At 39.6% G+C, this 18,496-nt stretch overlaps 1 protein-coding gene across 1 annotated transcript; it reads left to right on the top strand.

The window, feature by feature from the left end:
* Positions 1-751: 751 nt before the first annotated feature.
* LOC114368273 lies at positions 752-1,667 on the top strand. The gene is made up of 3 exons (XM_028325592.1): positions 752-910; positions 1,002-1,277; positions 1,365-1,667. Exons 1-3 carry the CDS (start codon positions 752-754, stop codon positions 1,665-1,667), a joined length of 738 nt encoding a protein of 245 aa, XP_028181393.1.
* The last annotated feature ends 16,829 nt before the right edge of the window (positions 1,668-18,496 follow it).

Here is an 18,496-nt window from a genome sequence, read left to right as displayed (position 1 = left end):
CTAGCCCTTGTCATAGGTCCTCCAAGTCTTTCAAGTGGATCCTTGTTGTTGCTCTTGGTCATGTCCTCATCAGTTACAATCAGATAAAGATGGCGCCGAAGGACATGGAGAAGACTATGTTCGTCACCTTGTGGGGAACGTTCTGTTATAAGGTGATGTCCTTAGGGATCAAGAACATCGGGGCAACTTATCAGTGAGCTATGGTAGGATTATTCCATGATATGATGCACAAAGACATTGAAGTCTACGTGGATGACATGATTGCCAAGTCTAGCATCGAGGAGGAACATCTCATCAACTTGCGGAAGTTGTTCGAGAGGCTGCAGAAGTACCAGTTAAGATTGAACCCCGCCAAGTGCACCTTCAGGGTCAAGTCGGGAAAATGGCTTGGTTTCATCGTAAGTCAGAAAGGGATAGAGGTGGACCCCGAAAAGGGAAAGGCCATCCTTGAGATGCCTGAGCCGCACACCGAAAAGCAAGTATGAGGTTTCTTGGCATGCCTGAACTATATAGCGAGGTTCATATTGCAGCTCACCGCTACCTATGAGCCTCTCTTCAAACTTTTGCGCAAGAATCAGTCGGTCTGATGGAACGACGACTGTCAAGTGGCATTCGGTAGGATCAAACAATGTCTTATGAACCCTCTTGTCAAGAAGCAGTGCCTTATGAATCCTCTTATCCTATATATGATGGTGTTGGATGAGTCGATGGGGTGCTTTCTGGGGCAGCATGACGATTCCGAAAAGAGAGAATGGGTTGTCTATTACTTGAGCAAAAAGTTCACTACCTTCGAGATGAACTACTCTCTGTTGGAAAGGACGTGTTGTGCCTTGGTATGGGCGTCCCATCATCTAGGGCAATATATGTTAAGCCATACTACTTGGTTGGTATCCAAGATGGACCCAGTCAAGTACATTTTTGAGAAACCTGCTCTTACAGGATGGATCACTCGATGACAGGTTCTGCTATCTGAGTTTGACATTGTTTATGTCACTCAAAAGGCGATAAAAGGTAGCGCCTTGGCGGACTATCTGGCTCAGCAGCCTTTCAACGACTACCAGCTCATGCATCTAGAGTTTCCAGATGAAGACATCATGGCCTTGTTCGGGGAGAAGGTGGAGGATGAGGACAAGGATAAATGGATCGTGTGGCTCAATGGCGCGTCCAACGCCCTAGGCCATGGGGTTGGGGCAGCTTTGGTCTCTCCTGACAACCAATGCATTCCCTTCACGACTAGATTTGGCTTCGATTGCATGAATAATATGGCTGAATATGAGGCATGCACCCTCGGAATCCAAGTGGCAATTGACTTTAACGTCAAATTGCTCAAAGTGTATGGAGACTCAGCCTTGGTAATTCACTAGCTGAGGGGAGAATGGGAAACTAGGGATCACAAGTTGATACCCTATCAGACCTACATCAAGAAACTAGTTGAGTTCTTCGGCGAGGTCTCCTTCCACCACGTTTCCATAGAGGAAAATCAGATGGTTGATGCACTTGCCACTCTTACATCCATGTTTCAGCTAACCCCACATGGAGACTTGTCGTACATCGAGTTCAGATGTCGCGGCAAGCCCGCACATTGCTGCTTGATAGAAGAGGAGCAAGATGGTAAAGCATGGTACTTCGACATCAAGCGATATGTAGAGTATAAGGAGTATCCATAGGGGGCTTTTGACAACGACAAGAGGACGTTGTGGAGGTTGGCAGCTGGTTTCTTTCTAAGCGGAGGTATCCTATACAAGCGAAATCATGATATAGTTTTGCTCTGATGTGTGGACGCTAAAGAAGTCGAGCGAATGCTAGTGGAGGTACATGAAGGGTTCTTTGGGACGCATGCTAATGGGTATGCCATGGCCAGAAAGATTCTAAGGGTAGGCTATTACTGGCTCACCATGGAAAGCGACTGTTGCATCCATGTGAGAAAATGCCACGAGTGCCAGGAATTTGCGGACAATGTCAATGCTCCGCCCATGCCTTTGAATGTATTGGCAGCACCTTGGCCCTTCTCTATGTGGGGAACAGATATGATCGGAGCCATTGAGCCCAGGGCTTCGAACGAACATCGCTTCATCTTGGTTGCGATCGACTACTTCACCAAATGGGTTGAAGCTGCTTCATACTCTAGTGTGACGAGGAGCGTGCTGGTTAGATTTATCAAGAAGGAGATAATCTGCCGGTATGGGTTGCCCAGGAAGATTATCATGGACAATGCCACCAACCTGAATAACAAGACGATGAAGGAAATGTGTGAGGATTTCAAGATCCAACACCATAATTCCACACCTTACAGGCCCAAGATGAATGGGGCGATTGAGGCGGCCAACAAGAACATCAAGAAGATCATTCAAAAGATGACAATGTCATACAAAGATTGGCACGAGATGCTCCCTTTCGCACTGCATGGTTACCTAACCTCAGTGCACACATCAACTGGGGCGACTCCATTTTCATTGGTGTACGGAATGGAAGCCGTACTGCCGTTTGAAGTAGAGATTCCCTCTTTAAGGATTCTAGCAAAGTCCAGGTTGAAAGAATTAGAGTGGGTCCAAGCACGTTTTGATCAACTCAATCTTATAGAAGGTAAGAGATTGGCAGCTATGAGCCATGGGCGCTTGTATCAAAGACAGGTGAAGAATGCTTTCGACAAGAAGGTACACCCGCACAAGTTCAACGAAGGGGATCTTGTCTTGAAGAAAGTATCACAGGCCCAAAAAGACAATAGGGGGAAGTGGGCTCCAAACTATGAAGGACCTTTCATTGTGAAGAAAGCATTCTCAGGAGGAGCACTGGTGCTTGCCAGCATGGACGATGAAGAGTTACCTTCACCCGTGAATGCTGATATCGTCAAATGATACTATGCTTAGCACTTGGGTGATGTAGCTCCATGTGGAGCTTGTAGGCCTTGGATCTTCTTCATCAATGGATTCCTTTGATTCTTGAGGTCTAGTTGCAGCGGAATGGAGAAGGAGAAAGATGAATGGAGATGCCACTTCAAGTAGAAGATGAGTCTAGAAGAAGCTCACCACCATAGGAAGCCATGGATAAGAGCTTGAAGGTAGAAGAAGATGAATGAAGGGAGAGGAAGAGAAGAGCACGAAATTTAGTGCCTCTAAAGAAGTCTGAACTTTGAAGTTTAATTCTCAAATGATCAAAGTTGAAAAAAATGCACACACATGACCTCTATTTATAACCTATGTGTCACACAAATCTATTCAAATTTCACTTGGATTTGAAATTGAATTTGTGGAACCAAATTTTGGAGCCAAAATTTCACTAATTATGATTAGTGAATATTAGTTATGGTTCAGCCCACTAATCCAAGATCAAGTCCAAGATTCTCCACTAAGTGTGCTTAGGTGTCATGAGGCATGTAAAGCATGAAGGACATGCACAAAGTGTAACTATATAATGTGGCAATGGGGTGTAGCAAGCAAATGCTCACCCCCCTCTAAAATTTAATTGGATTGGGCTTCTCCCAATTCAATTAAATTTACTTTCCAACACACACATCAAATATTCACTTAATGCATTTGAAATTACAAAACTACCCCTAATACAAAAACTAGTCAAGGTGCCCTAAAATACAAGGGCTGAAAAATCCTACATTTCTAGGGTACCCTACCTACATTATGGAGCCCTAAATACAAGGCCCAGAAATAATGAAACCTTAATCTAATATGTACAAAGATAAGTGGGCTCATACTTAGCCCGTGGGCCCGAAATCTACCCTAAGGCTCATGAGAACCCTAGGGCCTTCTCTTGCATCTCTGGCCCAATCTACTTGGAGTCTTCTATCCAATGCCCTTGCAAGGTAGGATTGCATCATTGGGGCAGCAGGGGAGTCAATACATGATTGTACTCTAAGGCTCCCCAAAGTTTTCCCGTCCTTTGTAAACTTTGATCGCAACATTTAATAAACATCGGATTTATGGTGTGCATTTCAATCCTTGTGTTGTGTCTATTTTTTCTTTAAATTGCATACTCTCATTTTAAATCCTGAGCCATCTCGCTCAATCTATAAGGGGTGCTGCAAGCGTTTAAGTAAGAGAGAACATAATAAACATTTGCTTAAATTGTTACACTTGAACTGCCTAATCATGAGCATGCATGCATATGCATTTTTGTCATCCTATAAGTCAGAGGATAAACAAAGATTTGGTCGATACTACGCTGAATTCAAGGAAAAGGTAAACAAAGGTAAGTGGTAGCGTAGTCATATTTTACTATGTAGTGTCATTTCCTGTATTCAGTGACCTAGGGACAGGTACGAGCAGGTGCTAGGCCCGTGATCAACAGATCATTATCCCACGTATGGCTCAAGACGTTAAAGAAGCACTACTAGGAGGTAGCCTAGTACCTTTTTAATTTCTGATTGTTATTTATTCACCCATGTTTCTTAAGTCATAGTTGAATATGCCTAGTTTGTTCGTAATCCTAGGAATTAAAATAAAACAAGAGCAAACCCAGAGGATAGTCAAAATTTTGCAAAGAATTCTTGCAAAAAAAAAAGCAGAGTTAGCTTGCCTGGGCGAGCTGGCTTGCCTGGGCGAGCGTCATCTGCACGAAAACATAAAAAGGGGGGCAGGGGTGAAGCTTCATTCACCCCAAAACCTTCCCCAACGTTCAAGAGACATAGAAGCTTGCGGAAATCACGAATTTGCAGCCCCCAAGACACCATTTTTGTGCTCTGCTTCCATTTTGGAATTCTTGCTCACTCCAATACAAGTAAGTACACCATCCTTTGGTTCTCAAATCTGTGAAGCAATTTGTCCTTGAATTCGTGTTTGTTTTGTTGAATTGGGGGGTTGTAGGGGATGGTCTTAGGCCTATGTTGTGTTCTGAAGTAATTGGGCATGCCACATTGCCCCCATTCCCCGATTTTTCGTGCCTAAAGGTGCTCCCACCAAGTGCTCGGTGGAATGCCTCAATGGCATTTGAGCGCAATTCTATGAATTTTTCTTATGGAACTGACTTGGGCATAAGTGGCTGCCATTGTTGAGTTTAGGGACAGCTTGTAGAAACTAGGATAGGTGCCCAAATATGTGCTTAGGCCTAGAGACCCAAGCTTTGGTTTTTGGATGCAAGAGAGCATGGGAATGAACGCATGTTGGTAAGGTTCCCCTTTTAGGCCAACATTTGATGAAGGCTGCACCTTGATGTTTCTTTGCGCCTAGATGATGTGGAAATGTTGGTCGTAGAGTAGGTAGCAAGAGGTAAATAAAGTGTACGTGTATTGGGTAGATAGCCAAGTGCTTTGCCAATATGCATATATGCTGAAAATGGCACAAAATGGGAGCATATGGCATGAAATTGATTTTAAAAATATGAATGAGTAGTAAAAAAATTCTTCCTTTCCCATGAGTGTGTAACATGAAATTTCTTTTCAAATAAATGCAAATATGTGTATAGCATGAGGTTGACTCTCAAGTGCATACATATATATGAATAAAATGTGAATGAAATAGCAAAAAAATGCCACCCAAAATGTATGTAGATATAGGTAGCAAAAATGCATGTATGTAGATATAGATAGCAAAAATACTTTAAAAATGCATGTATGTAGATATAGGTAGCAAAAATACCTTGAATACGCATGTATGTTGATATAGGTAGCAAAAATACATTGCAAAAATCATGTATGTAGAAATAGATAGCAAAAATACTTTGAATACGAATGTATGTTGATATAGGTAGCCAAAATACTTTGCAAAAATGCATGTATGTTGATATAGGTAGCAAAATACCTTGTAAATATGTATGTATGTTCATAAAATATTTTCCTCAAGAAAAAAATGTGTGTGTAAATACATGTGCATCCTAGAGAAGCATATGCATCGACGTGTAAGTTTTCTCTAAATTTTTATTGATATTTGTGTTTTTTCAGAAGGAATTGTATGTCGTTTTTGCTTGATTTTGCTTTAAAATGTTATTTCCATGTAAATTGACTTTACAAATGTGTCTTCGTAGGAGATGGCCTCAAGAAAAATCAAGCAGAGACAAGTCACTGGTTCCGGAGCGCGAAACACCAGCAGCATTTTGAGACCATTAAGGGATGGTCGTTCCTTAAAGAGAGACAAGTCCAACTGAGGGACGATGAGTTTCCTGACTTCCAGGGAGAGATAGCCCGCAGGCGCTGGGCACCACTTGTGACACCCATGGCTAAATTCGATCCGGAGATAGTCATGGAGTTCTACGCTAATGCCTGGCCTACCGAGGAGGGGGTCCGAGATATGCGCTCTTGGGTGAGGGGCCAGTGGATCCCTTTTGATGGAGATGCCCTCAGTCAGTTTGATGTGGACATCAAAGCCTAAGCCCATGACAACCACCAGCCCCAGGCCTATGACTAGATGGAAGCCCAAGACTCAATACAAGGCATAGCAGGACCCAAGACAAGAGCATGAACTAAAAAGGCCTAAGAAGCTTTGGAAGCTATGGTGATTATTCTGAGGGTAGTTCAAATGCAGGCAGAGGCCCAACACTTGGAGTCCCACAAGGGAGAGTTGCTAGTCCTATGTGTTGATTAAAAAGAAATATATCAATAATAAAGTGCTTGCAGCCAGTTTTGAGCCCTTGACCTCAAACTAAACTATGTCTCGATTTAACCACTAAGACATATTAGCTATGCTTGTAATGTTGGGATTTTGCATTTCTCTTATTTTTGTTGTTGAGAACTAATCTGTATAAATCTTTGGAAGTGAATGAAAATAAACAACATTTGTTGTTTTGTCAAAAAGTGTGAGCATTGTCTCAGCTAGGGTTCTTCCTTGAACCAACTGATCTTATCAGGAATTCATTCAATTCTTGTGGCGATCCTCTAGGCTTATAAAACCTCATTGTTTGTGGCGCCTCTTGATTTTCTATCTTCAACATTTCTGTTCCTATATGCTTTTCCGCAGTCTCCAAAATTGTGCCTTCAGCCTGAATTTTCTCAGGTTCGTTCTGCACGTTTTATGAATCCGTTTTTAGTGTTTCTTGATCCTAAATTGCAGTTCAGAGCATCATCTTTCTCCTCGTTTTGGAATCACTCAAATCTGCATTCTGTAGACCGAGATACGATTGAAAACTAAAACTCGTTCTGGGTTGTTGTTGGTGCGCGAATTCCATCCTAGAAGATCCGATTTGAACTAAGCATGTGCTTATCTTCATCATTTGGTACCAGAGCTCAGTTCTAGGGTTGGAATTGAGTTACCTTTTTCTCCATTCTCTTAATCAATTCTATTCATACTCTACTTTTGGCACAACCCTAATTTCTGTTTGCTAAAATTTGGATTGTGCAATTTGGTTGTTTGCTATCTTCAATTTCTTGTTCTTGTCATACTCTGATACATAATTGTTCTTGGTGTTGAGTTATGTTGAGTATTAAACATGAGCTTGTCTTGTGGGGAATGCTAATCTAGTGAATCAGTTGCTGCAACTTAAAAGTTTGATTGCAAGGTTACAAATTTCATTATTAGAAGCAGTTTATGGTATAAAAAAATTGCACAACTTCTGGCTGTTGTTTATTAAATTCAGTAGAAGTGTCAGTTGGTTTATGCCATCCTGACATAGGTGAGTGTGCATGTGGCCCAGCTCATATCTGACGCTATTGATTAGTTTGCAAGGATTGCACTTACAAGACACCCTGTGGACCCGGAGAAGTCCAATAGGGCCCTGGGATTTCCCGCTCTGATTACGGGCCTATGTCAGTTCTATGGAGTTCCCGTCGCCCCCAATAGGTATATGCGTCACGTGACTAGCCAGCAGGCGGCTAATCATAGAGGACAGAGGCAGCTGAACGAGACGTTCTATTGTTACAACATGCACCAACAGAGTCAGGACCCCAGTCCTTTCCCTTGGCCTACCCCCGAGAAGTTCGAGGCCACGGTGGCATGGCCTAGGGACGAGACCAATTTTGAGATGCAGGTAGGGTCCGCGAGGACCTCTGGAGGTGGGACGAAGCCCAGGAGGATAAGGACATGGCTGACATGTTGGACTTCCTCCTGTGAGGATTCAGAGTTGTACGGCCGGGTCGCCAAATTTGTGATTTGTTTTCATTTGGACATTATTACTTTTGGTTATTTTGTTATTTCCGTTGTGATTTGACAATATTGCTTTTGGTTATTTTGTTATTTCCATTGTGATTTGACATTATTTCTTTCGGTTATTTTGTTATTTCCGTTTTGATTTGACGTTATCTGCTTCCAGTTATTACGTCCATTGTGATTGAACTGAACATGCCGTATTTGCTTTCAATTATCTGTTGCTCATTTTGAGTAATTTTACCGTGTCTAACATATTGTCGTATGTACTTTGTGATGGTTTGTCTGAAACGCCAAAGATAGAGGTCTTGTGTACTTTCATTCGCACACTTTTTTTTCGATAAAGTGTAATCTCGGATACCAACCGTGCCCAGATTGCAAACTTTTTTAATTTTTTCTTTGCTTGAGGAAAATTGATTGAAAGAAATAGCTAGAAACAAAAACACATACACCAATTAATCAATTAACCAAAAAAAAGGGGGGGCGAAAAAGGTCAACACCCTTTTGAAAAGAAATAACTGCCAGTTTTTCTTTGGAAAAATTCACCAGTCAAAGCACAAGTGGATTTTGAAAAAAAATGTGTGGACACCAGAAGGATGAATGCTGTGAAAGTTTTCCCAGATGCCTAAATGGACTCGGATGTGTGCATAAATTGATAAAAGAGCATCTTTTGGAAACACTGGGTTGATTTAAATAGGGAAAATGAACCCTAAGCCTTAGTGTTACATGGCCACAAACTTGATGCTTGAGTGTCCACATAGGTGCATACATGATCAGTTTTGCATAAACCTTGAGCCATGATAGGAATTTTTACCCTTACCCTCGGAAGAAAGAACAAAAGGATCTCCCAAAAAAGAAGTTTCATTTACTGTTAAGTTGTGAATGTGCTTCAAAAAGCAAAAGAAAAAGAGAAAATCCCTGATCAAAGATTGGAGGAAAGCAAAAGAAAAAGAAAAAAATTCTCGATCAAAGATCGGAAGAAAGCAAAAGAGAAATATATAGAAAGGTCGTTGGACCAGACAATGTCTAAATAATGTACAGAGTTGTCATAAGCAAGAAAGAAAGGAAAAGAAACCAGATTTGAAACACATGAAGCTCCCCTTCTTGGTTTTCGACCAAATCTTTGTGCCCACATCTCTTTCGCGCCGCGCTAAACAAAGAAACAGGAAAAGAAAAGGCCGAAACGCCCAAAGCCAAACTTCCCACCAAACACACCATTCCCGAAAAAGTCCTATTGATCCATGATTGCGCATGTTATCTTTGATTTGATAGGAAATGATTTGCAAAGTCAAGTCATGACATATCTATGGTTCGGAATTAGGATGAAACACTTGCCTGTGTAAGATTTATACACTTTGAGAGGTTTTCCTCTATTTCAGTTGGACCCAGTGTTTCTTCTAAATGATCGTTCAGAAACGAAATGCTAATATCCTAAATTTCATTTGTGGGTATGAGAGAATTATATTAGCATGCTTCCCTTCCCCAATAGACACATTTTTTTCTTCAAAAATACATGTTGCTCTAATCGGTTTGAAGGTTTGTTTCTTTGCTAAGCGATTTCACATTTTAGTGAAAGAACAGTAAGACTACTTTAGTCTATCATTCGTCATCTAGAGACAATCAACTTCGATGACATGCAGAGACCAATATGGTCATTTGCATCCTTTGTCAAAGACTCAATGTCTATCGAGTGAGACTATTGAAGTCTCCCCTTCGTCATCCAGAGACAATCAAGTCTGATGATACGCAGAGACCAACATGGTTGATGTGTCATTATTTTCTCCTATTTATTAACCCTTTGTGTCACCATTTTAATTATTGATTAGCCTTAATTGTCAAATTAATTATGCAGTTTTATCATTTGGGCCTACTTGACTAATTTTGTGTTTTTAATTTCATTTTAGGAGAATTATAAGCAATTGGGCTTGAATCCGGAATTGGGCTTGGACTTGAAGAGACCAGACAATTTTAGTTTATCAAATCTTATCTTATCTAGATTTTAATTCATCTAGATTTTATTTCATCCAATCTTATCTTATCTTATCCAATTTGACTAATGTTTATTTGATTCGGGTACAACCTCGATCAAATTTGGCGCCGTTGCCGGGGAGCAGTGGGCCAAAGGTTCATAATAGTGTTTAGTTGTCTTGTTTTGTGTAGCGTTCTATTTTGCATTTCAGTTGCGTCCCCTGTTTAGCGATTGATTCATCTTTGTGTTTTGCTGTGAACAGTGATGAACAATGATTAGCGACTGGGAATTAGCGACTGCTTTTGTAATTTAATTAGTGATTTTTGTTTTGATAGTTAGAGTTGTTGTTTTTGGCTGATTTTTTGTGTGGTAGTTTCTTTTGATCCATATTTTGTGTGAAAAATACCAGGAGCACTTGGTGTGGCAGTATTTGAGAGAGACACAAATTTTGGGAACTTGTTTTTAGCAAAACTTAAAATGGCCATAACTTTTGCTCCGGGTATTAGAATGACTATTATTATATATGCATTTGGGGGTAGAAAAAAATTTCCCGTATTGTGACAACCCGCTTTAGCCGAATGAGGTCTCCCAAACTCCAAAAATCAGCTGTTTACTAAGTTTTATTTTTATTTTTCAAGTATTATTGTCCTATTTTTCTAAACTTTGCTTAGGTAGTTTTCATAGTTAGCTTTGAATTTTTGTTTGAAATTTTTTGTGCTATCTTTTCATGATTTTAGGGTGTTCCTCACAAAATTTCAGCTCATTTTGATATCGATTGATTATAGCTGTAGTTTTACCCCCTTGTTAGGTGCTTGTTGAGAAACACATTATTTGCTGCATATAGTGCATGACTAGGGGCAATCCAGGTGATTTACAACCCTTTAATCCTCAAATAGATAGAACCTTTCGTAGATTAGTTATGCATAGTTTGCATCCTGGTCATTCTGTGCATTTTAAGCATTATGAGCATTCTATTGAGGGTGATTCTGAATATTCTGATTTTGAGCATTCCACTACTAATTTTCATACTGAGAACATGGCTCAACCTCCACCTCGTGAGAGGACTCTTAGGGAGATGGTTGCACCTGATTTCACTTATGAAAGCTTGTGCATTCAATATCCTGATGAGGGTGTTCCATATGTTCTCAAGACTGGACTAATACATTTGCTGTCCAAGTTTCATGGTCTTGCAGGTGAAGATCCTCATAAACATCTTAAGGAGTTCCATATTGTTTGTTCCACCATGAAGCCCCCTAATGTCCAAGAAGATCATATCTTTCTAAAGGTTTTTTCATTCTCTGGAGGGAGTGGCAAAAGATTGGCTATACTACCTTGCTCCCAGGTCCATTTTCAGCTGGGATGACCTTAAGAGGGTGTTCTTGGAGAAATTCTTCCCTTCATCTAGGACCACTGCCATTAGAAAAGACATTTCAGGCATCAGGCAACTTAGTGGAGAAAGCTTGTGTGAGTACTAAGCACTAAGTATGCATGAATTAATAGCAACAAATTTAGAGTAATTAGTGAAGAGGAAAAACTGAACAGAATTTAACAGTAATAATAGAACCTCAAAGAGAACTGCGTTTGATCCTCAAGAGAAAGCAACGCTGGGGACTTAGCCTTCCATTAATCAATAGATAACGAACTTATAAATTGAAGAACGAAATTTTATTGTTACTGGAATTGCAAAACAAAAAAAAAAACATCTCAAAGAAAAAGCCTAAAACTAGAAAACGAAAAATAGGAGAGAGAGAAGAGAGGGCCTAAACTAGAACCTTGGTGTTGTTATATAGTTTTCCAGCCCCAAAGCTTACAAATCTGTTTTAAATCCAAGCCCATAAATAAAATAAAATCTAGATAAGATAAGATAAGATCTAGATGAAATAATATCTAGATGAGATCAAATCTAAATAATATCTAGATAAGATAAGATAAGATCTAATTTTGTAGAATAAAATAGTCTGCCCTCTTCAAGTCCAAGCCCAATTCTGGATTCAAGCCCAATGCTTCATTAATTCCTGAAATTAGATTAAAAAGATCAAATTAGCTGAATGGGCCCAAATAATAAAACTGCCTAATTAACTTGACAATTAAGATTAATCAGTACTTAAAATGGTGCAAAAAGGGTTAAGAAATAGGAGAAAATAATGGCACATCAGTTAGTGTCATGCCTCTATCCATTTTCAATTCTTTATCTCTTGGACCTTTGCAATCTACAAATGTGGTGATTCATTTGGCAAATAGAAGTGTTGCTTACTCCGCAGGTTTCATAGAGGATGTGCTGGTTCGGGTTGGTGAACTTATTTTTTCTGTTGATTTTTATGTTCTTAATATGGAAGAGGGATTTTCCCATGGTTCAGTTCCAATTATTTTAGGCAGGCCATTTATGAAAACAGCCCGAACCAAGATAGATGTTTATGCTGGCACATTGTCTATGGAATTTGGTGATATTGTTGTTCATTTTAACATTCTTGATGCCATGAAACATCCATCTAAGGATCATTCTGTTTTTCGTGCTGAGATATTTGATCAGATTGTTGATGATTATATGTTTGATTTTGATTCTCTTCATGGTAGGAAACATCCATTTTTATCTGATCTGCATACTTGTCACTCCTTATGCATTGAATCTGAATCTGAGTTTGAATCTGATCCTGTATCTGATTTTTATGCTGAGAGTGAATTTGAATTTGAGTCTGGTTCTGATTTTCTGGGTGTTGTACCTTTTGATGTTGATTTTTTAGAGTCATAATGCACTAACCATGTTTCAGGAAGTACATATACTTCTGACTTGCTTTATGAGGTACAGGCTAAGGAACCTTCTTCTTCTCTTACCTTGGTTCCTCCCACTGTTTAGCCACCACCCACACCAGAGTTGAAGCCCTTACCAGCAACCCTCAAATATGCTTACTTGGAGGACAAGGAAAAATTTCCAATGATCATTTCTGCCTCCCTTGATGCTGAGCAAGAGGAGAAGTTGTTGCTAGTGCTCAAGAAATACAAGAAGGCCATTGGATAGACTTTAGCAGACATTCCTGGTATTAGTCCATCTACCTGCATGCATAGGATACTTCTAGAGGATGGAGCTAAGCCAGTGAGGCAGCCACAGCGGCGGCTCAACCCCGTTATTCTAGATGTTGTGAAAAAGGAAGTGATCAAGCTCTTACAAGCTGGAATCATCTACCCCATTTCTGACAGCTAGTGGGTGAGTCCAGTCCAAGTGGTTCCTAAGAAGACAGGCCTCACAGTCATTAAGAATGAAAGGGATGAGCTTATTCCCACCAGAGTGCAGAACAGCTGACGAGTTTGCATTGATTATAGGAGGCTGAACCAGGTAACCAAAAAAGATCATTTTCCCCTGCCATTCATTGATCAAATGCTTGAGCGCTTGGCAGGTAAGTCTCATTACTATTTTCTTGATGGTTTTTCTAGTTATTTACAAATTCATATTGCTCCTGAGGATCAAGAAAAGACCACATTCACCTGTCCCTTTGGCACTTTTGCCTATAGGAGGATGCCCTTTGGCCTATGCAACACCCCTGGTACCTTCCAGCGATGTATGCTTAGCATTTTCAGTGACTTTTTAGAGAGTTGCATAGAGGTGTTTATGGATGATTTTACTATTTATGGATCCTCTTTTAATACATGTTTGGATAGCCTGGATAGAGTTCTTAGTAGATGCATTGAAACTAACCTTGTGCTGAATTTTGAAAAATGTCACTTCATGGTAGAACAAGGTATAGTTTTAGGGCATATAATTTCCAGTAGAGGCATAGAGGTAGACCCTGCAAAAATAGTTGTTATTTCACAATTGCCTTACCCCACTTGCGTGCGAGAGGTTCGTTCTTTTCTTGGTCATGCTGGGTTTTATAGGCGCTTTATCAAGGAGTTTAGCAAAGTGGCCCTTCCACTATCCAATCTGCTGCAAAAGGAGCTGGAGTTTGATTTTGATGACCGATGCAAAAAGGCTTTTGATTGCCTCAAGCGTGTGGTGACTACCACCCCTATCATTTAGGCACCTGATTGGACAGCCCCATTTGAGCTAATGTGCGATGCATCCAATTATGCATTGGGGGCTGTCCTTGCTCAAAAGATTGATAAGCTGTCTCGGGTGATCTACTACGCTTCCAGAACTTTGGATGTTGCTCAAGCAAATTACACTACCATAGAGAAGGAGCTATTAGCGATAGATTTTGCTCTTGAGAAATTTCGTTCATATTTGCTTGGTACTCGTGTTATTGTTTATACTGACCATGCAGCTCTGAAGTACCTATTGAAGAAGGCTGAATCAAAGCCTAAATTGATCAGGTGGATGCTTTGGCTCCAAGAGTTTGATTTGGAAATCCGTGATCGGAGTGGTGCACAGAACCTCGTGGCTGACCATCTAAGTAGGATTGAGCGTGCGTCTGATGACTCACCCATTCGGGATGATTTTCCGAATGACCATTTGTACATTCTGTATAGTATTTATGATTCCTTCCCCACTCCCTGGTTTGCTAATATTGTGAATTATTTGGTTGCTTCTGTTTTTCCTCCCTTAGCATCTAAAGCTCAAAATGATAAAATTAAGAGTGATGCTAAGCATTATATTTGGGATGACCCCTATTTATGGAAGTTGTGTAGTGACCAGGTTATTAGGAGATGCATTCCAGACCACGAGATTGACTCGGTCCTGCAATTCTGTCATTCTTCCGCACCAGGTGGCCATCTTGGCATACAGAGGACAGCTCGCAAGGTGCTTGACTGCGGTTTCTGTTGGCCCACCATCTTCAAGGATGCGTGGAGAATCTGTAGCACTTGTGAGCCTTGTTAGAGAGCAGGCGGCTCACTTTCATGGAGACAGCAAATGCCTCAACAACCCATGTTGTTCTGTGAGGTGTTTGATGTCTGGGGTATAGACTTTATGGGGCCTTTCCCTGTCTCTTTTGGTTTTGTTTATATTCTCCTTGCTGTTGATTATGTTTCAAAATGGGTGGAAGCCAAACCCACTAGAACTAAGGATACTAAGGTTGTTGTGGATTTTGTTAGATCTAATTTATTTTGCAGGTTTGGAGTCCCTGGAGCCATCGTTAGTGATCAAGGCACCCATTTTTGTAATAGGTCCATGTATGCCTTGCTCAAAAAGTATGGGGTCGTGCACAAAATTTCTACACCTTACCACCCCGAAACTAATAGGTAGGCTGAGATTTCAAACAGGGAGATAAAAAGGATCTTGGAGAAGATTGTGCAGCCGAACAGAAAAGATTGGAGCACCAGGCTGGATGATGCTCTTTGGGCGCATAGGACTGCCTACAAAGCACCCATAGGAATGTCTCCTTATCGGGTTCTCTTTGGCAAGGCATGTCATCTTCCTGTAGAGATAGAGCGCAGGGCCTACTGGGCTATAAAGACCTGCAACTTCTTTATTGATCAGGCTGGAGAGGAAAAGAAGTTGCAACTAAGTGAGCTAGATGAGATCCGTTTAGAAGCCTATGAGAATTCCAAATTCTACAAGGAGAAGACCAAGAAGTTCCATGATAGTTTGATAGCTAAGAAGGACTTCGTGGTTGGACAGAAAGTTTTATTGTATAACTCTAGGCTCGGACTCATGAGTGGTAAGTTGAGGTCAAAGTGGATTGGTCCTTTTGCAGTGACTAATGTTTTTCCTTATGGTACAGTTGAGATCAAAAGTGAATCCACAGATAAGAGCTTCAAGGTCAATGGACACCGACTAAAACCATTCCTCACAAATCCCTCCTTAGTGGATGTAGTAGTGGAGGAGACCTCCTTACTTCACCGTACTTCTCTTCTGCCATGACTTAGGGAGTTTTCTTTTTCTATCTCCTTCTTTACTTTTATTGCACTTGTCCAAATTTATTGATTGTTTTGATTGTTCTCGATCTTATGATTGTGCTACATTGAGGACAATGTGTTGTTTAAGTGTGGGGGGGAGATTGTTCTTTAATTTTGTTGGGTATTCTAGTTAAATTTTAGGTTTTTCTAGGATTATTTTGTTATTTTGGTTTTATGTTTTGTGTATAACATTGCATGTTTCTTTTTGAATTATAGGTTATGTACAAGTAATGGGTAATTATTTTTGAAATAGGTGTTTCTTGGCATTTTATGAATTGAAATCCTTGTTTTTCTCTACATGTCAAGTTAGTTTTGAAAGTTCGAATTGGAAGTGATAGATTTACCCTTGGTGAGAATTTGAGCCATCATCATCTATTTTATTCGGTGTGTTTTGCCCCATTGATTGCTTGCACAATATCCTTGGCTTGACTCTTGTTGATACTTCTTGCTTCACATGCATGTTGGGAGATGATTTAGGCATTTTGTTCTTATAAGCCTCTAGCCAAATGAGCCTACCTTGAATTAATTCCTTTGATAGCCCCTTCGAGTCTATGTTCCCCTTTCTTTGTTTTGAAGCTCATTACAAGCCTTAAGAGAAAAACCATGATCTCACCCTACCCTTAAGGAATTTTGGAGCTTTGAAATTGTTTTGGGAATAAGTGTGTGTGTGTGTGTGGGGGGGGGGGGGGGGGTATGTTTCATTGGATGATATGTTTTTGTTGGCCATGCTTGATGATGTATTTTGGCCATGCTTGATGTATATACATATAGTGCCTAATTGTTGCTATATTTTTCAAATGCTTTCAACTGCTACTGTTCACATTCAAAAAAAAAAAGAAGAAAGAAAAATAGGAAAAAGAAAAAAAAAGAAAAAAGAAAAAAAAACGAAAAAAAAAACAAAAAAAGAATGAAGTTGAATACATGAGGTCTTGGTTTGAAGACTTGGATTGGTTTGAGGCTTGGTTGACTTTGTTTCGGGTTTACTTTTTGTGCTTAATTTTTAATTTTGGTTTTGGGGTTTACTACTTTTTCTTAGTTCTCACTTATTCTCCATTGCTCCTTTATTCCTTTGAGTTTTAGCTACTTATCCCATACTTTCCTCTACCTTGTCCTTGGCCCCATTACAACCTTAAAAGACCTTTTGGTTGTCAATTTTAGAGTCTTGCCAAGTCTATGTGGTGTTTGTTTTCATGGGTGTTCTGAGAGTAAACAGTAGCCTAGACACTTGAGAGATAGAGTGCATATCTTATGAGGCTTTATCACTTTTCATTCTTGAGCTGATTGACTATCTTGCCGTGTTTGAGATGCTTGGATGATTTTCATGATTGTCTTGATTCTTTAACTCTCTACGTGTTGGATGTTGCCCATTCCTTTCATTCCTAATTCATTAAGAAATATGTAATTGTTTTTGTGTTTGTTTGTTTCTCTTTAATGTCTCTGGATTTGTTCCTTGCTTTGTTTTTTTTTAATTTTGCCTAGGAGTGCAAAAGGCTAAGTGTGGGGGGATATGATGTGTCATTATTTTCTCCTATTTCTTAACCCTTTTTGTCTCCACTTTAATTACTGATTAGCCTTAATTGTCAAATTAATTATGCAGTTTTATCATTTGGGCCTACTTGACTAATTTTGTGTTTTTAATTTCATTTCAGGAGAATTATAAGCAATTGGGCTTGAATCCGGAATTGGGCTTGGACTTGAAGAGAGCAGACAATTTTAGTTTATCAAATCTTATCTTATCTAGATTTTAATTCATCTAGATTTTATTTCATCCAATCTTATCTTATCCAAATTTTATTTCATCTAGATTTTATTTCATTCAATCTTATCTTATCTTGTCCATATTTTATTTTATTTATGGGCTTGGACTTAAAATAGATTTGTAAGCTTTGGGGCTGAGAACCTATATAACAACATCAAGGTTTTAGTTTAAGGAGTTTTTTCGAAGAGGAGAATAATTCTAGGATTTTAGAATTCCAGTTTTTATTGTTCATGCGCACTATTCACGTAGCAATAAAAATTCATTTTCTGCTTCAATCTGCAATTTCGCATTCTGCTTCCAATTGCAATTTCATTTTCTACTGATTAATGGAAGGCTAAGTCTCTAGCGTTATTTTCTCTTGAGGATCAAGCACAACTCTCTTTGAGGTTTTGTTATTACTATTGAATTTTGATCAGTTTTTCCTCTTCACCAATTATTCTGTATTTGTTGCTATTAATCCATGCATGCTTAGTGCTTGATTAATTGTCTCTGCGCTTAATTTACGTTCATGCTTAATGATCAATTTCGTTCATGATTAATTGGTGTATGTGTTGCTTAATCACATAATGATTGCCTTATGTTAAATTTCGCTTAGTAATTTAATTTGGGGTTGGATTAAGTGGTTGAACTGATTAAGGATAAATTCTTGTAACCTATGATAAGAGACTTGCTTGTGAATTCAAAGGGAAACAACATGTTTTAATTCTGTTATTTTCTAATTCAAATTTGCTTGTTGTTTAATTTACAAAAACAAACACACCCCCCCCCCCCCCCAAATTCGTTACTGTTTTATTACTATCTGTTATGAACGTTTAGTTGACCATTGCTCGTTGGGAGAGGACCTAAGATCACTTCCTAGATACTGCATTTTTAATGTTTATTTGATTCGGGTACGGCCTCAATCAATGGTCGTCTGCA

Source organism: Glycine soja, chromosome 9, assembly GCF_004193775.1.
Source record: "Glycine soja cultivar W05 chromosome 9, ASM419377v2, whole genome shotgun sequence".
In the NCBI taxonomy this organism is placed as follows: Eukaryota; Viridiplantae; Streptophyta; class Magnoliopsida; order Fabales; family Fabaceae; genus Glycine; species Glycine soja.
Note: the sequence above shows the minus strand (reverse complement) of the source record. Positions and strands in the feature narration are given on the sequence as shown.

What these genes read in the sequence shown, in the direction of transcription:
- LOC114368273 (XM_028325592.1), top strand. Translation starts at nt 752, where the DNA reads ATGGGTTGTCTATTACTTGAGCAAAAAGTTCACTACCTTCGAGATGAA. An exon ending in TCCAAGATGGACCCAGTCAA is followed by an intron (nt 911 to 1,001) that starts GTACATTTTTGA and finishes GTCACTCAAAAG; the next exon opens with GCGATAAAAGGTAGCGCCTT. An exon ending in ATAATATGGCTGAATATGAG is followed by an intron (nt 1,278 to 1,364) that starts GCATGCACCCTC and finishes GTAATTCACTAG; the next exon opens with CTGAGGGGAGAATGGGAAAC.